General features: G+C 37.9%; 3 protein-coding genes across 3 annotated transcripts; all 3 read left to right on the forward strand.

The window, feature by feature from the left end:
- Positions 1-711: 711 nt before the first annotated feature.
- On the forward strand, positions 712-4,461 carry LOC103955988. Its single transcript, XM_009367912.3, has 5 exons — positions 712-1,247; positions 1,600-1,836; positions 2,338-2,421; positions 3,182-3,311; positions 3,399-4,461. The coding sequence occupies exons 1-5, from the start codon at positions 1,024-1,026 to the stop codon at positions 4,143-4,145; spliced, it is 1,422 nt and encodes a 473-aa protein (XP_009366187.2). The 5' UTR covers positions 712-1,023; the 3' UTR covers positions 4,146-4,461.
- A 6,227-nt stretch (positions 4,462-10,688) lies between these two features.
- LOC103955995 lies at positions 10,689-14,580 on the forward strand. Its single transcript, XM_018649628.2, has one exon. The coding sequence runs from the start codon at positions 11,406-11,408 to the stop codon at positions 14,268-14,270; it is 2,865 nt and encodes a 954-aa protein (XP_018505144.2). The 5' UTR covers positions 10,689-11,405; the 3' UTR covers positions 14,271-14,580.
- A 3,814-nt stretch (positions 14,581-18,394) lies between these two features.
- On the forward strand, positions 18,395-22,189 carry LOC103955968 (molybdenum cofactor sulfurase-like). The gene is given in 2 exon segments (XM_009367888.3): positions 18,395-20,725; positions 20,728-22,189. Coding segments are annotated over 2 exon segments (2,868 nt in total). The 5' UTR covers positions 18,395-18,895; the 3' UTR covers positions 21,766-22,189.
- Positions 22,190-22,330: the final 141 nt, after the last annotated feature.

A 22,330-nucleotide genomic window follows, 5' to 3' on the forward strand; every position in this document is an offset into this window, starting at 1 on the left:
TACGTCATCTAGCCGTTCAGGTCGAATTTCAAAATTTTTTTACCATTGAAATCCAACGATCCAAAAATATGCCGTTGGAAATTCAACGTCCTAGATTTCACCACGTCACTCCTTTTCTTGGAGCCGTTAGTGCACCTGCATGCCAACCCAACTCGTTGAAATTTTGTCATAAAAATTAACGTCCTATTACAAAAAGTCTGTAGCATTTTGACGGTCAAAGCTCGAACTTTGTCAGTGACCGAGTTGAGCAACGAAGTCTAATAACAAAACTTAAATTGGTTACCAAAAAACTAAAATTGGTTGCCAAATAAATCTTTTAAATTTTTTAAATAACATTAAATATGGAAAAATTAATAACCAAATCTTTTTTTTTAGTACAAATAACGAAATCTTTGTTTATAGGAATTAATAACGAAATTTGAAAAAAGGAAATAAACCAAAATGATTATGAAATGGATGGCGTTACATACACGAAATTCGTGCACTTAATTTGTGCACCAAATGATGTCACATAATCTACACCGTATAAATTTTTATTGTAACTATTAATCAAATTTCAGTTTGAATTAAAGCACATATTTAATTAGTGACGCATTATTTTACGTACTTAGCATTATTCTTATTAAATTAGTTGTATTTTCCATTAATCAATAAAGAAAAAAAAACAAGGCAATAGAAAAATATAAACCCCATGCCGGACATGCCCCAAAATGCCAATAAAGAAAAAACACACTGAAAATGGTGTGTCCTAAATTAGGAGTCCTAATGCTTAATCTCTCTCCCCATGTTTGCTAAATAGGGGAAAATCCACAATTTGGGCTCCAAATTTGACCGTTGGAGCGAGGGATTCAAATCGCCCACTGCGACTCAGAGTCCAAGAGAGAGAGAGAGAGTAAATTCAAGTCACCCACACCCGCAGAGACTCATCAGATTCCCAGAGACAGAGAGAGTTCACAATGCCAACTCTGGGAATGAAGACTGTTGCCCTAGAATCCTCAGCAAACCCTAACCCTCGAAGCAACAATGAGCACCCCCAAACCCCCAAGTCTCTGTACGAGCAGTCCAGAGAAGATCGAATCAGAGAAAACCGCGAAAGAATGCAAAAGCTCGGCATCGTTGATATCTCTCTTCAGCTCAAATCTAACTTTCAGTCGATTAGATCAACGAAGAGCTATTCCGGCCGAAGTACGACGCCTGTCAGGACCCACTTCCATTCGGTCACGAGGACCCACTCGTCGTTCGTCTAGGTAATCTTTCCCATGCCCTCTCCGTTAACTTCTTGGATAATGAAAATTTGCCCTTAGAAATTAGAATATTTAACAAATGGGTCTCTGATTCTGGTGGCTTTTTACTGTTTCTGGTTTTGAATGTTTGATGGGTTCTCAAAATTTGAAAAATCACACACGTTTTTGCTTTAAAGATTAAATCGTTATTCGACCAGGTCTGTGATTGTTGTTGGTTTGAAGCTGTTTCTGAGTGTGAATGCTTTTTGGTACTTGACTTTGGAGAATGTGGATTGGGTTCTCAGTTACTTTTACTTCAATTTGGTTAGAGTTGATTTCTTTTGGTTTTTTCCATGATTTTGTTTTATGGGTTCAGATTGAAGAATGCGACACCAGTGAGCTACGCAGAGGTGCATGTGTTGAAGAAGGATGAGGCTTCGTACATGAAAGGTATTACGCTGGAGGAGGGTGATAGGCCGGAGATTTACACACAGGAGCATGAGACGCTGTTGGGCAACACTGATAAGACCTGGACTCTGTTTGTGGATGGTTATGGAAAAGATGGAAAGCGGATTTATGACCCGGTTAGAGGAAAGACTTGCCATCAATGCAGGTATACATTTTTCTGCCAAAATGCAGCCTTATCTAAATATCGAATGCCTTTTTTTAGACTCGGAGAGAATGATAAGCTAGGATAAAACAAAAGGTTTGGGATATTTAAAAGATGATTAAGGGCTTGTTTGAAAGTGCTTTTAAAATGATTGAGAGCGCTTTTGATGAGTGTTGTTGGAACCAATCCTTAGTAAAATGCAAGTGAAAAGCACTTCAAGTGCTTTTGGAACCCAAAAACATTTCACCAAAAGTGCTTTCAGTCATTTTAAAAGCACTTCCAAATGAGCGCTAATTAGAGTGGAGGACAAGGTAAGGAACATAACTGGTATGAACATGGAATATTATAGTGACAAAGTACTAATGAAATATTCACCCTCCATGTCCATAATTTCAGTATCATTTTCTTGCCATATGCTGTGTCTCGATAAGCGTTGTAGTATAGGTCTTTCTGGACTAGTGCATTGGCTTAATATATTTGCAAGATTGAAATTCTGTTTTACAGGCAGAAAACTCTGGGCCATCATACTCAATGCAACCAATGCAACAGGCTCCAAGGGCAGTTTTGTGGCGATTGTCTGTACATGCGGTAAACTATATACTCTTGAAAGTTTCTTCTCTCATCTAGTATCAGTTTGGTCCCATTGGTTTGTAAACATTAGGCAGATTGTTGTAACGTTGCAAAGCGGTTAAAAACCGTAGACTCCTAGAATGCTCCTCTTGGGCACTTGCTTTGATTGTCAAACTTTACAACCTGCTGTTTTTTACTACTGGGTTCCCACTTATGCTGTCCCTAATTTGAAGTTGACACGTAGATTCCATTTTTATTTCTTTTATGTGAATTGCAACGTGCTGACCTCAGTGATGCTTGTCTTACAATCCTTATATCAATTTCCTTGCATTTTATGGGAGTGAAACAAGCTGGGTGAAGCTTAGGCTGCAGTGGCATGATGGAATTATAGCAAGTTTTTTTTTTTTTTTTTTTTTATTTTTTGTCAACTATACACAGAGAAGTTCCTTTAGAATACTATGACTGCAGACTGTCAAATTCCAATGAAGGTCAACTTTAAATGATATATAGTATTAATGATTAATGTATTGCATGGACATTCCCCCGGAAGCCCCAAAAGGAAAGGAAAAAAGTGGGTGGCTAACAAAATTTTCATCGGTTGGACTTCACACATCTCGTAGGTTTTGCCTCAGATATGTTCTACACAGTTGGCTTGTATGAATCATCCTTTTGTGCTTTGCAAGAGGGCTACCTAACCTCTTTTTGTAATGGTTGACTCATGCATTCTTAAATGTGTTAATCCAATGTTTATACTTATTTATTTATCTTCTTGGAGCAGATATGGGGAGCATGTAATTGAAGCCAATCAGAATCCAGATTGGATTTGCCCTGTCTGCCGCGGAATTTGCAACTGTAGTTTCTGTCGGACAAAAAAAGGATGGCCTCCTACTGGCATCCTCTACAAGAAGGTTCCTTTCAAAACCATGCCACATATTTTTTGTTCTCTCTTTTGTCCCTGGGCAACGGGGCTAAGATTAATTTTGTCTACTTTCCAGGTATCACAACTAGGTTTCAAATCAGTTGCACACTATCTCATTCACACCCAACAAGGACAGACAAATTCAGGAGAAAATCTGGAAACCACGAATCAAGTTTCTGCAAAGAGGTCGTTGCAATTCCCAGATGTAGATGCATCATGTGAAGAAATTGTCAAGGATGACAATGATATTGGAGCGATAAAACTTCTAACTTGGCAAGAAAGAGATGACGAGTTTAAGAGTGAGAAGGAGAATGATATCAAGAATAGCACAAATCTAGATATTAACAACCAAACTTCTGCAGAGAGGGGATTGTCCTTTTCAGATGTGGTACAACAGCCTGAAAGTTTTGGATCACCTGAGGTTGACCACAAGGTTGGTGACCACCTTGGATTGTCAAAGCTTCAATCTGAGACTGAGAGCAGCAGAGATGATCGTCAAGGTGGGAAAGAGAATACAATGCCTTTGATGGATATGAAACTTGGTAGTAGCAATAATGCATTGGAAACTAGCTCAAAGTCTGAAATGAAGCCTGCTCTGGATATTGAACCAAGCACTGATAGTATAGGTGGAAGACTAAGGCAGAGACGCAGGAAAGGAAACGAGCTTAAGGATGATGACTTACAAGAGGAAAAAATGGAAATTCCAGATAGCAGTCCTGCATTGGGCACAGGTTCAAAGCTCAACAAGAAGCGTGTTCTTGCTGAACCAAGTCCAGACAGCATTGGTGGAAGATTGAGGCAGAGGCGCAAGGGCAATGCCTAAGGCAGCATCCATGATGTTGAAAACTAGCAAATAGGACATTTTGTTGATGCAAACACTCTTGGTGTCAGTCTAGGTAGCTGAGAGAGTATTGCAGCGAGATTCTAATCCGTATGATTTCTTTCAGCAAGGATTGAGTCGGGTCTTTTGGTTAGTGTGACAGAATTGCGTATGTTGCAAGAAACCATGTTTTTCTGGATGTTATTGACAGTGGTTTCCAACCTTTTGAATTCAGTCAAGGTCCTATTTTGTTATGAACCAGTAAATTGTAGGTCATTACATTTCAGACGAGTTAATTTAATGACCTCCATTCACCACATATTGGTAATTGTTAATTTGCTTCCCTTATTTGTCGAATTACATGGTAATTATACACTGATGTTGGATTTTCTGCTAATTAAAATAGTAAACTCTGCTAGGCTCGTAAAAAGTCCGTTTTCTGTTAATCATGGGCCATTCCTTTGAGATAGTAGATGATTGAACTGGCCTCTCATTGCCAATCCATTAATAGAAAGGTGATCTCATTTGCACTGGAGAGATTCTACCGTGCAACCACAGGATATACTTCTGATTACACTCAAAATCTTTCCCTTCTGCTAGCTTTTGGGCCCTCTGCCTCTAGTGAAGTTAGGCACAATAGGTTCTAAGTAGACCATTGAGTTGAGCTTTGCTGGCTTTAGAAAGCACTTTGATGCAATAAAAGCTCAAAAGAAAAAAGCCAATTGCTTATGAAGGGGAAAAGTGGAATGTAGATGTGATTATCAACTTCATTGGATACTCCAACTTTAGGCAGAATTTCTCCTACCACATCATAGATACCTAACCCCACGTGATTGGTTGGAGTATGAATTTCCATTTGGTAGCTATTTGTAACATTTCAACAATGTCATCTTGCTTTCCAAATATGTACAAATATAAAGGATCGAAAAAACACTTGGTATGGTGCATAATTACGTTTTTAGAGTGCAAAATGATTATTCTGATTTTCTTAATAAAAACCCTGAAATTAATTTTTAGAATTTAAGTATAAAAAGCACTAAACCAAAGTTCTAACCAGCCACTAGTTGGTTTAGAGCAGTATTCGATACCTTGCACCTAAATTTGAATCTCCTTTTATATACATTAAACAAATTTAAAATATCGTCTTATACAAGAGAAAGAGCACACAACAAGGTTTTAGTGCACAAGTACAAAGAACATTGAAGCAAGACTTGAAGAGAATCCAATATCTAGAGAAAAGGAGGAGGGGTTGAAAATGTCGTACGTAATATATATATATATGCAAAAGCATTCATATGAAGAAAAGAAAAGGAGGTCACCCTTTTTGCTCATTACTTGCAAGTAAAGATCCCACTTTTGGCAAAGTTGGGTGTTCTTGTGCTTTGAGCCTTTGAGGCACATCATTTTGCATTAACTTAGTTGGCCATTATGTAAAGCAATTTAACCCTTTTCTTCTTTTCGTAAGCATGCAAGAGAAAACATTGAGGCTTCGATATTCGAGCAAATGGTAATCTTGGTACATTCTTTGACAACTATCAATATTAATAAGAAACAGTTTAATGAATTAAATTATCGTAAAAATTGATTGTCTTCTAAGTATTGTTAATATAAAATTCAATAATAGTCAAACTTAATAATGAAAACCTAGTAATATTATTTTTCAAAAATTTTGGTGACTTATTTTATAAAATGCAACGTCAATAACTTATATTCCAGAAATTCTTATTTATCCTTTACTACGTTCATGATCATGTCCAACTATTGGACCATTTGATGTAGTCCTCCCTCGTGATTTGACAAGGCATTGTAGGTTATTCAAAAAGATTGTTGGTCAACTATGCATGCATTATGAATATGATCTTTTCTTAGATTAGGATTATCTTCTCTCCTTTTTTTCATTATCTTCATTCTTTTTTCTCACATTTTCTTATTTTATTTTTCTCTTATTATAAAAAATTAATATAAGATGTTGACGTGGTTTAACCGTGACTGTTCAAATAGGAAGGGAGGAAAATAGAGAGAAAAAAAAAAAAAAAAGAATCACTCCCGTATTCTTAAGTTGGCTTCAATATGACAATTGATGTTCCGAATTGTCATATAAAATGTGTTCAAAACCACCAAATTCCAACGACCATCAAATTCCAACCATGTCAAAGAATTTGCTTTGATTTGAAGCCCAAGTAACGTGTCCATTTTATATTTTGTAACTTTTTGGGTCAAATTTAAAATTTGGAATATAGTGAGAAGGGAGACTTTTAATTTGTATAGTTTTGGTGGGAATTATTATTGCCTGTTACACTCACGATGGTGTATATAATTGTCCTTGTGTATGAATGACATATGTTTTGGATTGATTTGATCAAGTAGAATTCAGTTAAGTATTTTTTTTATCCGAATTATACATGGTTGACTCTATTTTCTAATTCCTTTTAAACAAAACTATTCGCATATGGTGATCGTATTGATAAAAACTCAATATCTAAAAACATTTAAAAAATCCTCAATATCTCATACAGATAACTTTTGATTGTAGCTTGAAAGTGTGTGACTATTTTATGTGTTTTAACAACTTTTGATTGTAGCTTAAAAGTATCGGGTGTTTCTTTATGAGTACCTAGGGAGACAAGTTATGTTGTAAATTATTTTACATGTTTTAATAAGAATGGACTACAATCTGATGTGTTCTATTGTTAGGATATATTATCATAAAATTATTCAAATGTTACTTTTTATTTATCTAAAGAAATTTCATTAGAATCAAAACATATATATGTGGCTGACATGTTAGACATGCCTCTTAGAATTCAAGAGATTACATATGTCAAAATAACATCACAAACCTACAATTATAAACACATAAAACACAAAATATGATTCTTCAATCATGGAGAATCCTTAATCCTAAACCCTAAACCTAGTCATGAGAACTAAACATTGCAAGGCCGATAACTATCATGGAGACTCCATGAGGAAAATACCGTACCAACGTATGATGATCTTCCAATTTTTAACAAAAAAGCCCTGCTGTCAATCTCTTCAATAAATATCGAGTTATCTTTTTATAATCCTTTATCAAGCACATAAACCACATACACCATCACCTCAAATATGAGCAACAATCACCACTCTAAAATATTGTACAGACCACGCCCACAAAAGCTTTAAGCTCTCCTCGAGAGATGATCATGCATTAATGTTTTGATTATTTCCATCCATCATAAGTCTGTTCCAAGCTTAAAGCTTGTACTAAATCACTTTTAACCTCGAAGCGACACCTGCTAAACACACTACAAGTTGAAATGTATAACATATCTTTTTCTTTTTGACTTTTTGGCTTTTTCCTTAACTTTAGTCTATAGTCAATATAATCAGTCCAAAGTCGAAAAAGTAAAACTAGAATATTGCAAAATCGGTTCTTGTGTGGGGAGGCAGGTTCTAGGGCTGTGTGCACCATGTCCAAATCTCTCTGCTATTGAGGAGAGAGGGGAATCCAAAGGAGCTGTATGCTTATCAATTGTCTCGTTTCATTTGTATGTGTGCTTTCAGCTTTTGCTAGTAAACTAGGATATGCTATATATTTCTGCCTAAAACTTGCATGATGTTGATGCACAACAACATTATCATCTAACTGTTAACATCTCAGGGTTGAGAGATTTTTCAATGTGACCGTCACATAAAGTAGTACATCATATGTTCTTATATAAATGGTGAAATATGTGTGTTAAAAGATTAATAACTTAAAAATTAAAATTTTCCACCACTTCGATAAAAACACGTGATATACCATCCGTATTCCCGTTATAACTAAAAATTTATCCTTAGGATTAATGTTACACTACTAATTATTTGTTTCAATTAGAAGTGAAACTATTCAATATGAACTTTAATTTATTTTGTGAAGTTTTCGATGTATGGCTCTATCCTCTAACACTAAACATCTTCCACATTGGCCACGACGACTTACACACGTCTAGTTTTCATACGTTGGAAATTGGTTGTCTTCTTGAGTTTAATTTTTACATTGTTTTTTGTAGTAGTTAGAGGTTAATAACTGTGAGAATCATGTTTATAAGAATCAAATTTTTGTGAGTTTTGATTCAAATTTAAGAGAGTCAGGGTCAAAATTTCGACTGCTTTGAAACGCCTTGAGCTTTTTATTCTATTTATATTATATATGTTTTTCTTTTTTTCTCTCTACAACAACGCCAATAGTATTAATAATGCACAACAACATTATAAATGCATGAGATGCATGTAGATGATTATTAATTTTGACATGGTCTCATTAAGGAGATTTCTTAAAGTGAGATTTTCTATAAAATCTTCGTCACCTCATTTTTTTGTATAATGGTTATAATATAAAAATTAGCGCAGAAATTATGTTAAAAAAATAAAGTGACGGAGAGTTCATAAAAAGTCTCACTTTTAAAAGAATTTTCTTAACATTTCTCATGTTTTTGCTTTCTTCTACTAGATCAAACCCATCGTGATAAAAAAATAAAAAATAAATAAATAAAAAACTACCCCATTAAACTTCTATTGGTAACCTTTGACACAAAAAACAAAAAAACCAAAAACAAAAAAAAAACAAAACAAAACAAAAAACTGCTATTAATACAATTACTAAGGAAATGTTGTGTCGTGCATTCATATCTTGAAGACAGTTTTACTTCATCGGTATGCTACATCTTGGAAACGATCATCATAAAGTAAAGGGAAAAGCTTCTTATAATGTTCACTTTAACGAAAAATCATATTTTTACACTAAAAAGTTAATTCTGGTACCATTCACTTTACCCTTTATTTTTTCATTTTCGTTAAAACTCAAAATTTCCAAGCTCTTTCCATTAGTTTTTTTAAATTAAAACCTAAAAAAAGCACTCCTTCAAAAGGCATCCATTAATTTTCAACATTCTTCTTTTCAACTCTCATGGGGTACATATTGTATGTAATGGATAACTATTTAAGATGACGGAACATGACTTGGTACACTAACTCTAAGTGCCATAATATAAGTAGTTGGATTTTTTTTTTCAAGTATCTAACCATGTGAATTGTGACACTTGATGTACCGAATCAAATTTGCAGCACACATAAAAATCTCTCTAGGTGATGAAATACCTGACTATTTGCCTAAAAGAAATCATTCATTTTTCACAAATAAAATACCGTTTGATTAAGTTAACATGTACATAAAGTTTTCTTTTGTGTTTTTATACGTACGTAAAATTGTGATTAACTATTATGAAAAAATGACTCATTATCCATAAGAATGCAAGCCGTGTTCTTATATCTACATCAAAGTTAGTTGTTGGCATATTTATATTTTGAATATTCATTCATAAATATATAAAGGACCTGCATAATATATAAAGTTTGAGGCTTGCCACTTTCAAACCTCTAGAAGATATGGCTGCGGTACAATAATATTAATATACAACACAAGAAATATCTTATGAGATATATGAATATCAAGAAATGAAGATATTCCAAGCAAATGATACTAATATTATCAAGAATGTCATTTTTAGAATGTGCATTGAGTTTAAACCCAATAAATTAAAGGAAATAAGTCTTTTACGCATTCATGATGGATATACAAGGATAAAACACTTTATACCTTAATCAAATTGCAAAGCACCAAATTAAGGGTTTTCATTGGTTTTAAACATTTAAAAAAGAGGGGATGCTATCCACATACTCATTTGTACCTCTCACACATATCTCTCAATTTTTGGCTGTTAAATCAAATGAATTTAAGAAAATCAATGGACAAAAATTTAACAAGAGTTTGTAAAAGGTAAAAAGTAGTGTACAAATAGCACTACCCAAAGAAAAAAAAAAGTGTTGAATCACCAATTGTGGAGACATCAAAACAAACCAAGTTTTTATTTGTTAATCAAGTGGGGTTAACATTCAAGAACACGCTAAACAAAGGAAACCAAAGCCAACTTAAAAAAGATTTGAAATCTTTATTTGTCTAATTGATATAAGAGTTGACTAATTAAGATGTTTAGATGTCATTTTATGGTGGTGGACAAATAATAATAGGCCTAATTGTTTAACTTATGTTTTACTATTTTTTTCATGAGGGAATATGCTTATTTAACTAACTGAAAAAGATAGCAAGTGGACAATTTGGAGATGAGATCCTATATGTTCAGATAAGTTTCACAAATAACTAATAGCAATGCAAAATCTTATAAAATAAAATACAATTAGCAAATCAAGCAGGTGAAAATTGTCGAGAAGAGATCTTCTTCAGATTTTTTCCATCAAGACCACCATATTAAATGATCTGAACATTTGAAATTTCATATATTAACCCACCATATTAAGCGAATTAGGCAGCTACCTCCTGCCTAGTTGGACATAAATCAGCTGTTGTAGAAAGCCAAAGCCAACTGATTATTTGACTTTTAAGGCGCGACTGTGGAAGGGATGGTAGTGCCTTCCGTGGGTCCCACCACCAACACAGCTAAATATCAAAGCAACCTGATTATTGTCGATCGATTAAAAATTCGGAAAAGAAAAACAAAATTAAATAAAAATAAATGAATAAATGAACACCATTTTCCTTTTTGGTTTTGTGAAAGTCAATGTTCTTTCTCTCTGTTCGTATTAGGAGGAGCTATTGGTGTAGTAGTTTGTAGATTGGGTCAAAGTTAGAGAGAGAGAGGAGAGAGGAGAGGGAGAGCTTGCAATTAATTGCGGTGCAGTGAAAGGCTTTGATTCTTGAAAAAAATTTCCAACATTTGTGCATTTGGGAATTTCTTCTCCTTTGCAAAAAGTTGGTTCCTTTGGAATTTTGGAGATCTGGGTTTTTAGGGTTTGACCCCCTTTCCTTTAATTTTCACTCCTTGGGGTCGTTTAATTTTCTTCTTTTTTCCCAGAATAATTCACTTTGTTGACGTTTTGTGGAAATTGGGTTTCTTTTAAATGCTATTTTGGGTGGGTTTGACCTGGAAAATTGTTCGAATGCTTCACTGAGCCACCGGCTTTTTTCAGCAGCGGCTTTTGGCTTTCAAGTAAATTCGCTTGCTTTCTTCCTCTAATTTTGCGTTTGGAACCAAAAGCTGCTTCCTTTTGAAAATCCAATTGGAATCCAGAGGTGGGTTTTCTTTGATCTGGCCAAAAATCATCTCTTTCTTGCCTGGGAGGAGCTAGGGTTTGATGGGCTGAATCCAAAACCCTAGTGTTTCTGCTGCTCGGAGCCAATTTTCCCCTCTGGGTATTTTGATAGATTGAATTCAATTAGCTTTCATGCATTTTTCACTATGGAAGCCCTTATATCAGTGTGCTGCTCTGCTCATGGACAAGAAGAGCAGCGGCAGCAAACGGAAAGATGGGTCATCAGATTCAAATCTTGACATCCGGAAAACGACTTCAATTCTCCGAAAACTTCAGGAGAACAAGCTTAGGGAAGCTCTTGAGGAAGCATCGGAGGATGGATCACTCCTTAAATCCCAGGACATGGAGTCTGAGCCCCTTGGCAACCAAGAGGAGGGCCTTGGCCGGTCCAGATCCCTTGCTAGGCTCCACACCCAGCGCGAATTCCTCCGTGCCACTGCACTCGCGGCTGAGCGCATATTCGAGTCAGAAGACGCCATCCCTGAACTCCGTGAAGCTCTATCGAAGTTCCTCACTATGTACCCGAAATACCAGTCTTCGGAGAAGATCGATCAGCTGAGGCTTGAGGAGTACTCACATTTGTCTCCAAAGGTATGCCTTGATTACTGTGGTTTTGGGCTTTTTTCGTATCTTCAGACAGTGCACTACTGGGAGTCTTCTACATTTAGTTTGTCTGAGATAACTGCAAATTTGAATAATCATGCGCTTTATGGTGGTGCTGAGAAAGGCACTGTGGAACATGATATAAAGACTAGGATTATGGATTATTTGAACATTCCTGAGAATGAGTATGGTCTTGTGTTTACTGTGAGTAGAGGTTCTGCATTTAAATTGTTGGCCGAATCATACCCTTTCCAAACGAACAAAAAATTGTTGACTATGTTTGATTACGAGAGCCAGTCTGTGAATTGGATGGTTCAGAGTGCCAGAGAGAAAGGTGCAAAGGTTTGCAGTGCCTGGTTTAAGTGGCCAACCCTCAAACTGTGCTCCACTGATTTGAGAAAGCAAATTATGAACAAAAAGAAGAAGAAAAAGGATGCTGCGACTGGTCTTTTTGTTTTTCCAGTTCAGTCTAGAGTGACCGGGGCCAAGTATTCTTACCAGTGGATGGCATTAGCACAACAGAACAATTGGCATGTCTTGCTTGATGCTGGGTCATTGGGTCCCAAGGACATGGATTCGCTTGGTTTATCCTTGTTCAGGCCTGATTTCATCATCACATCATTTTACAGGGTCTTTGGGTTTGATCCAACTGGATTTGGCTGCCTTCTGATTAAGAAATCAGTTATCGGAAGCCTTCAGAATCAGTCGGGGTCAACTGGGTCTGGAATGGTGAAGATTACCCCCGAATACCCAATGTATCTTAGTGATTCTATAGATGGTCTGGACAAGTTGGGTGGAATTCAAGATGATCATGTAGCTGAAAGTGGTGAGAAACCCTCCGACTCTCGCCATGGATCACAGATGCCTGCTTTCTCTGGAGCATACACGGCTGCTCAGGTGAGGGATGTATTTGAGACTGAGATGGATCAAGATAACAGCTCGGACAGGGATGGAACTAGCACCATATTTGAAGAGACGGAAAGCATCTCAGTAGGGGACATGATGAAGAGTCCTGTGTTCAGTGAAGACGAGTCATCAGACAATTCAATTTGGATCGATTTGGGTCAGAGTCCACTGGGTTCTGACAAATCAGTCCAGATTCACAAACAGAAGATTTCCTCTCCTTTGCCTCCCTTTTGGCTTCTTGGGAGGAAGAACCATAAGCAACTTTCCCCGAGACCTACTTCTAATAGACATGGCAATCCAATATATGATGACAAAGAGGTAAATTCAGGGTCACACGATGACTCCCATGTGCTATCATTTGACGCCGCTGTCTTATCAGTTTCAATGGATTTGGACCGTGTCAAGGAAGTCCCTGAAGAACAATTTGCAGAAGTCAGCCCCACTTTACAAAATGGTAACATTGGTTCTGATCATCATAACGGGGAGATCCGGGAAGGTGGTGGAACCAGCAAACCTACTGGGTCACTGTTGAACTCTGCTACAAATGGGTTTTGTCCCAAGAATTCAACTTCAACATCTCAGCATTGTAGCCTAGAGAATGGATCAGCCACGGAAAGTTGCGCTGAGATAAGAGAGAGCGCCATAAGAAGAGAAACTGAAGGTGAATTTAGGTTGTTAGGAAGAAGGGAGGGGAGTAAATTTACTAATGGTCGATTATTTGGTTTGGAAGAGACTGAAGCACCAAGCAGGGGGAGACGGGTGTCCTTTAGTGTAGAAGATAACTGTAGAGATCATGGAAGCCATAATCTTGAGACAGGAGAGGTATCTGCAGCTAGTCTGGACGACGAAGATTACACCAGTGATGGGGAATATGGTGATGGACAAGACTGGGACAGGAGGGAACCGGAGATCACATGCCGACATATTGATCATGTTAATATGTTGGGCCTCAATAAAACGACCTCCCGATTGCGATTTTTGATCAACTGGCTTGTGACCTCATTACTGCAGTTAAGGTTACCTGGTTCAGATGGAGACGGCAGAACAAATTTGGTTCACATCTATGGGCCAAAAATAAAATATGAAAGAGGTGCAGCTGTGGCTTTCAATGTGAGGGACCAAAACAGAGGGTTGATCAATCCTGAAGTTGTTCAGAAGCTGGCTGAAAAAGAAGGTATCGCTCTTGGCATTGGCTTCCTCAATCACATACGAATCATGGATACCTCGAGACAGCATGGGGCTTCGAATCTTCAAGATACTACACTGTGCAGGCCGATGGAAAAAGGAAGAAAAGGCGGGTTTGTACGGGTTGAGGTTGTAACAGCTTCTTTGGGTTTTCTCACCAACTTTGAGGATGTTTACAAGCTATGGGCTTTTTTGGCCAAGTTTCTAAATCCGGCCTTTGTCAGGGAGGGTGGGCTGTCTACTGTCGAAGAAGAATCTGAGACAAAATCTGAAGCATCTCACGATGAGATTGTTCCGAATTGAGAATCAAATTTCCTGTGTTTGACATGTAAAATTGTTTGGTGGTCTCTCAAAACGTCTAAGCAGATGATTTCCAAGCCAAAGCGGGAATGGTTCTGTTCCTGTATGGGTGGATTCTGTTGTTCGTTTGCTCGGAAAACTCAACAATGCAGGCAGATGAATTTGTTGATTCATATTTGTTATTGCTCTGTATTCCCTTTCTTTCCTGTTTCACTTTTGGGGGTTCTTGTAGAGTTGGTTTAGAAGTTTGTATCATCTTCAGAAATGGTAATGCAAAAGCAGAGTTAGGATTGTAACTACTGCCATTAGTCCACTTTCTGCTCTTTCAGCATTTTATTTCTTGCAAGGAAATTCAGATTTTGCTCCTCATTTTTCTCTCTGTTTTTATGCTACCCTATTTAAAATTGAGAGAGGCCATGGAAGATGGGATTCTTCTGTCTCTATTTAAGTTGAAGATTCATTTGAAATTCAATGTCTATTATGTTTTTCAGCTTCTATTTTTCACCAAACCAGCTGTTTAGTTGAGCGACATTCTAATCTAAACCACGAGGGAATTGGAAATTGGGTAAGGAGGTCGCATTGCCCTAGCTAACTTCATTATGCCAAAGTATGCATAAAACTTGTTATTTTTACCATATGACAACAGCAGAATATGGATACACATTGAGCCATTGAATGTGAATCTTGTCAAACCGAAAAAAGTAGAAAGAAATTAAAGATTAAAGAGCGGCAGATTTAAATGTATGGCATGGAGGTGTTCTTTTTATTTCTTTTTTTCTTTTTTTTTTTGTAGTAATAATCATCAGTAGGCCATATCCATTGAGTTTTGTTTCCCCTGGAATTACAGTGATTAAAGTATATATCATTAGACTTCTCTTTTAGCTTTTTGTGCGTTATGTGGCTCTCTCACTCTAAACCATTTCCAACTATACATTTTCACGTATCTATCTCTTTTACCGAATGACAATGCATGCAACCAGTTAAAAGACAGATTCTCGCTTTTAGTTGAAGTTGGTAGCTTATTGTCAGTGCATTATAAGGCAAAAACACAGCCCATATTATAAGGCAAATCTTTTTATTCCAACCAGAATAATACAGAGAGAATGGAAGTTATGGGTTTGACTCCTAATTTTATCTATATTGATAGAAACCAAATTTGGAGGCTATTGGGGAACCTAATTTGTAGATAGAGGAAACCTATTCTTGGTAGTTGGTGGGAAATGAAATTTACCATTTCAATTTTCATCACCCAAGTTTTTTAGTATACTTTGGAATATTTTATATTTTGAAATTTTTAATTGTTACAATCTTGATCAAGAATATAATAATTAAAATTTAATAGTTAAAAATCTCGGAATATAAAATATTATGAACCACCGTAAACTTTTTGTTCAGCGCTGCCCACTTTTTTCATTTTATCGGTTCATTAAAGAGCTGCCTGCATTTTTTCACATCCATTCAGCTGCCACAACCAAACTCCAGATCCTATTGGACCTATTCATATCAGTAAAAAACTAACAAAAGAGCATTAAAGGAAGGATACTCGAACTTGAAACACGTTATAAAGTGGTGCTATCCGTATACCTTATTTACCTTCACACATTTGTCTCTTAATTTTTTATTGTCTGATAAAAAGTAAATTGATGAAAATCAATGAATAAAAATCAACAAAAGTGTGAAAAGTAAAAAAATGTGAGAAAAACACTATCCCATATTATAACATTGCGAAAAGAAATATCATTTAAGTAAGAGTAAGTCGACCTCTTTTGAATACTGTGATAAAGGAGAATAGTTATATTTAATGAGAAAGTAAACAAAAAAAAGGGAATTATAAGGGAAAGATTAAACCCCATTTAACCAAAGCATCCAAACAAAAAAGGCAGTTAAAAGTTCAAACCAAGAAAGATCCATGCTTTATTTATAGGGAATTTTAACAAAAAACTTCCGGTACTGTTCGTTTTAACAAAAAACTATATTTTTACTTTAATAAGTCAATCCTGATACTATTCACTTACAACGCCTTTTTGTCATTTTCGTTAAAACTCAAAATTTTCAAACTATTTTTCATTAGTTTCCCTTTATTTATAAGCCTTCAAAACTGCAGCATGAAATAATTTAGGGCATTAATTGATGCCTCAAAGCAACCAAACTTCTACTTTTCATGTACAATTTGGTTGTGGATTTAAGGTATTTGGCAGAAAAGGAAAAAAAAAAAAAAATGTAATCTTTGAAGCCACACTCCTCTGCCACTGAAGATACGAAGTGAAAACAATCTAAGTATACAAATTCAATGATAATAAATGATTTCTCTTTAGGTTGACGGTTGAGAGATTCTTTCATGTTTCCGTTTTACCATGTGGCAATCATTCATTGAACATTGAGAATATTTTTTGAGTACGTGATGAGTAATTATTGGATAATGACACCATATGAACTAAATATCGATTTTACGTGCATACAAAGAATGCTAACAATCTTATCTTTTGTTAAAAAAAAAAAAAAAAAAATTGAACCCATCCCAAAATAAGCACTGGATCCCTTCCACCTAATCCTCCTCATCAAATAATCTGAGCCCTTGAAATTTGATCAAACGGCTAATGTTATTATAACTTTTAAAATGGGCTCGTGTTTTTAGCTGTTGGATCAAATTCAAATGCCCAAATTATTTGATAAGAAGGTTTAGGTGGAAGAGATCCGGAGATGATCTCTTTCCCCAAAATAATATATTCAAAGGCCAAGAATATGTTGAAAAAAGTTGTTTTGAGATTGGAATGATAGATTGAGGAGAATGAGGATCCTCTCCGGATCTTTTTTGTGAGGATTCTAAGGATCCTCAAATTGTGTCCATTCATCGTACATTGTGCGGTCAGTTTTCGTCAGATATTATTCATATTTAATTTTAAATAAAAATATTTAAAATGATTTATGACCACACGATGTACGATGAATGAACGCGATTTGAGAATCCCCATCATCCTTACAAAGAGAATCTGGAGAGCATCCTCATTCGATTGAGGGGTTATGAAAAATCCATTCAGGCTACCAAGTTGGAGAGAATTAGCCTCATATAGGAGTGGGCATGGGTTTGGCCAGGCCCAAATTTGAAGGGACCAGACCAGACCCGGGTACAAAGGAGACGGGCTGGGCTGAGTCGGGGAATACATTTTCTTATATAGGCATCACAAGAAATCCATGATAAATACGAACAAATCTTGATATGAAAGCCCTAATATGAAGCTAAGAGTGACCTAACACACATGGAGATATTAGTACTCTTTAGCCTTAGCATCCTCACTAGTGGCAGCAGCGGTAGGTTCCACTGCAGAGCTCGCAGTCTCGGACTCTATGGTGCCGTTTTGAGTAGTGGAAGCAACGACATTCCTGGACTTGACAGTGTCAAGCATGCGCTTGCTGATCTCCTTGGAGTAAACCTGCAGGATCTAAATCTCGTCCTCCTTGATGAGGGGATGGGACAACGCACTCGAGATGGTGAAGGAGAGGTGACAAATCAAGAAGATGGTGGTGGGGTGGCTGGGTTCTGTAAGTCTGGGTCCTTGGGATGTCAAATCGAGACGGCAAGAAAGAGGTGAGAGAGAGATGACAAATCAAGAAGATGGTGGTTGTCTAGGCCGTCGTGTTGTTGGGGTGGTGGAGGGAAGGAGACGACACACTGGAGACGGCAAGAGAGACTTGATCGACATAGTGAGAGTGACAGTTGAATTCGATAGGTTTGAGGATGAGCAAACCTAAAACCAACGATTCAGATTGGATGGAGAGATGATCTCTTCAATCTCATCCGTCCATTCTAACTACAAACGGGCCAGTCCGGGTACCTGCGTTTCCTATACTTCAAGAACCGGCCCAAACCGAACATTTTAAAGGCCCGCCTTGCCCCGCCCAGTTTCTGTTTTTATAAAATAGGAACCAGCCCGTACCCGTCTCCAACCTTAAGTACTCGCCCTGACTTGCGGTTTCTGTGCCTGTTTGCCCACCTCTAGCTAGCCTCAGCATCAGCCAACTGATCATTTGACTTTTCACCATTGACCGCAAGAGGAAAGTGGCTCCAAAGGGTCCCACCTCCAACAGTTTAAAAAACCAAAGCCTGACTGTTAATTTGTCATGGATGGATTGATTGATTGAAAATTGGAAGGCCAAAAAAAAATGCACATACAGAGCAGAAAAGCACCATTTGGCATTCGGTTTATGAAAGTCAATGCCCTTTTTCTCTCTGTTTGTTAGCCAGGGATTGGTATGGGAAGAAGATTGTAGAGAGAGAGAGAGAGAGAGAGAGAGAGAGAGAGAGAGAGAGAGAGAGGGTATTGGGGGTTGCCAAATCAACACACCTATGTGTTTTGGATTTACAGAATCTGAGTAAATGAGAGCATTTCGTGAGGTGGTGGTAGTGGTGGGCTTTCTTTCCCATTAAATGTGCTGCCGCACTGACAGTTGACGTTTGGTGGGATTTTTGAGCTGGAAGAAGTACCCACCTTTCCTTTCAAATCGGGGGTTTCCCATCTCTGTAAAAGTTCCTACCTTTCTGAAAATTCAACCCAAATCTCAATATATCAAGATTTGGGTTTTGTTAATCTCCCCTAAATCTCAATTCCCAAAAGAGGAATTAGGGATTCATGCATTTTTCACTGTGGAAGTCCTTCTCCCACTGCGTTGCTCTGTTCCTGGACAAGAAGAGCAGCAGCAGAAGAAAGAAAGATGGGTCGGATACGAACTCCGACGCCAAGAAAAACTCGTCAATTCTCCGGAAGCTTCAAGAAAACAAGCTCAGGGAGGCTCTGGAGCAAGCTTCGGAAGATGGGTTTCTCTTCAAATCTCAGGACATGGAGTCTGAGGCCATTGCCTACCAGGACGAGGGGATTGGACGGTCCAGATCGCTCGCTAGGCTCCATGCCCAGCGGGAGTTTCTTTGTGCCACTGCTCTTGCTGCTGACCGGATTTTCGAGTCCGAAAACGCCATCCCTGAGCTCCATGAAGCGTTCACAAAGTTCCTCACTATGTACCCGGATTACCAGTCTTCGGAGAAGATTGATCAGCTGAGGGTGGAGGAGTATGCACATTTGTCTCCAAAGGTATGCCTTGATTACTGCGGGTTTGGGCTTTTTTCGTACCTTCAGACACTGCACTATTGGGATTCTTCTACATTTAGCTTGTCTGAGATAACTGCAAATTTGAATAATCATGCACTTTATGGTGGTGCTGAGAAAGGCACTGTGGAACATGATATAAAAACTTGGATTGTGGATTATTTGAACATTCCTGAGAGTGAGTATGGTCTTGTTTTTACTGTGAGTAGAGGTTCTGCATTTAAATTGTTGGCTGAATCGTACCCTTTTCATACGAACAAGAAATTGTTGACGATGTTCGATTATGAGAGCCAGTCTGTGAATTGGATGGCTCAGAGTGCTAGAGAGAAGGGTGCAAAGGTGCACAGTGCTTGGTTTAAATGGCCAACCCTCAAACTCTGTTCCACTGATTTGAGAAAGGAGATTTCAATTAAGAAGAGGAGGAAGAAGGATTCCGCAGCTGGTCTTTTTGTGTTTCCGGTGCAGTCTAGAGTTACTGGGGCGAAGTATTCTTACCAATGGATGGCACTGGCTCAGCAGAACAATTGGCATGTCTTACTTGATGCAGGGTCTTTGGGTCCCAAAGACATGGATTCACTTGGACTGTCACTCTTCCGCCCTGATTTTATCATCACATCGTTTTACAAGTTATTTGGGTTTGATCCAACTGGATTTGGCTGCCTTCTGATTAAGAAATCAGTAATCGGATGCCTTCAAAATCAGTCAGGGTCAACTGGGTCTGGAATGGTGAAGATTACCCCTGAATACCCTTTATATCTTAGTGATTCGGTTGATGGTATGGACAAAATGGCTGGAACTGAGGATGATGAAGTAACTGAAAATGGTGAGAAAACCGCTGAAACTCGGCAGGGAAAGCAGATGCCTGCATTCTCTGGAGCATACACATCCTCTCAGGTCAGGGATGTATTTGAGACTGAGATGGATCACGATAACAGCTCAGACAGGGATGGGACGAGCACCTTATTTGAAGAAGCTGAGAGTGTCTCAGCAGGGGAGCTTATGAAGAGTCCAATCTTCAGTGAAGACTATTCATCAGACAATTCGTATTGGATTGGCTTGGGTCAGAGCCCAATGGGTTCCGACCATTCTAGTCAGATTAACAAACATAAGATTGCCTCTCCTCAGCCTCCATTTTGGTTTTCTGGCAGGAAGAATTGTAAGCAAGTTTCCCCAAAACCTGCTTCTAGGCTGTATGGCAGCCCCGTATTTGATGATAAAAAGGCAAACTCAGGGCTACATGATGACTCTCATGTGCTATCATTTGACGCCGCTGTCCTATCAATTTCTCAGGAGCTGGACTGTGTCAAGGAGGTCAATGAAGAACAATTTGCAGAAGCATGTCCCACTTTACAAAATGGTGAAGGGCTTCTTATCATCATAATGGAGAGATCCAAGAAGAATGTGGAACTATCGAACCCTTGTCCAATGGGTCAGTGTTTAATTCTGGCACAAATGGATTTTGTCACGAAAATTCAACTTCCACTTATCAGCATCAGAACCTAGAAAATGGATCAACCATTGGAAGTTGCACAGAGATTAGAGGTGGTGCCATAAGAAGAGAAACTGAAGGTGAATTTAGGTTGTTAGGGAGAAGGGAGGGGAGTAAATATGGAAATGGTAGATTTTTTGGTTTGGAAGAGAATGAGCAACCAAGCCGGGGGAGAAGGGTGTCCTTTAGTGCGGAAAAAGACCACGTAAGCCATAATCTTGAGACAGGAGAAATTTCTGCAACTAGTTTGGAGGATGAAGAGTCCGCTAGTGATGGAGCATATGGTGATGGGCAAGACTTGGACAGAAGGGAACCTGAGATAATATGCCGGCATCTTGATCATGTTAATACGTTAGGTCTCAATAAAACCACCTCCCGGCTGCGATTTTTGGTCAATTGGCTTGTGACCTCTTTGCTACAACTAAGGTTGCGTGGATCAGATGAAGACAAAGGAACAAATCTTGTTGACATCTATGGCCCAAAAATAAAATACGAAAGGGGAGCAGCTGTAGCTTTTAATGTGAAAGACCAGAATAGAGGGCTAATCAATCCAGAAGTTGTCCAGAAGCTGGCTGAAAAAGAAGGAATCGCACTTGGCGTTGGTATCCTCAGTCACATACGAATCATGGATAGTCCAAGACAGAAAAATGGTGTTTTGAATCTTCAAGATGCTACCCTTTGCAGGCCAATGGAGAACGGCAGAAATGGTAAAAAAAGCGAGTTTGTACGCCTTGAGGTTGTGACAGCTTCTCTGGGATTCCTTACCAACTTTGAAGATGTTTACAAGTTATGGGCTTTTATAGCAAATTTTCTTAATCCAACCTTTATCAGAGAGGGTGGGCTGTCAACTGTCTATGAAGAATCTGAGACGAAATCTGTAACATCTGTCCATGATATTGTTCAAAGTTGAGAAACGAAATGATCAATTTGATGGTGAAATTATTTGTTACCACTGTCTGAGCATCCGAGCTGATGGTTTCCACGCCGAAGGGATGGACCGGCCCTAGATCCTGATTTTTCTGTGAAGTTGCATTCTTTTGTTCTTCAACAAATTGCTCATGGATGCAGGTAGATGAATCTGTTAACCTTTGCATTCTCGTTTTTCGCCTTTTAGGTTTTGTTGTAGATTTATGTTTCCTTTGTTTTCTATTTTCTGCTAGAAAGAAAGGGTTGTTGTAGAGTTGGTTTAGAGATGTGTATGGTTTTAGGCAAAATCATACAAATCTCTAATCCAAAAGCAGAATTAGATTGGAATTGTTCCCATTACTCACACTCTGCTCTTGTACAATTCATGGTATAAAATAATTGATTACTTGTGAAAAAAGATCCTTTGATTTTGCACTCTTTTGCTTTTTAGCATTGTTCTTATGAAGATGTGTGATAAGTTTTGCCCTACCAGACTTCGAAAACCGGCAAACGGAGCTGCCTAATGACGGCTTGGTTTGGATCGGTTGTCACCGGTGCTTTTTAGTCAC

Source organism: the organism of the source record quoted next, unplaced genomic scaffold (assembly GCF_019419815.1).
Source record: "Pyrus x bretschneideri cultivar Hongxiangsu unplaced genomic scaffold, Pyrus_bretschneideri_v1 Contig8, whole genome shotgun sequence".
Taxonomy (NCBI): Eukaryota; Viridiplantae; Streptophyta; class Magnoliopsida; order Rosales; family Rosaceae; genus Pyrus; species Pyrus x bretschneideri.

Excerpts from the sequence above, each read along its gene's own strand:
- LOC103955988 (XM_009367912.3), top strand. The coding sequence starts at position 1,024 with ATGAGCACCCCCAAACCCCCAAGTCTCTGTACGAGCAGTCCAGAGAAG. Across the intron at positions 1,837-2,337 it reads AAGACTTGCCATCAATGCAG|GCAGAAAACTCTGGGCCATC; the intron begins GTATACATTTTT and ends TCTGTTTTACAG. Across the intron at positions 2,422-3,181 it reads GGCGATTGTCTGTACATGCG|ATATGGGGAGCATGTAATTG; the intron begins GTAAACTATATA and ends TTCTTGGAGCAG.
- LOC103955995 (XM_018649628.2), top strand. The coding sequence starts at position 11,406 with ATGCATTTTTCACTATGGAAGCCCTTATATCAGTGTGCTGCTCTGCTC.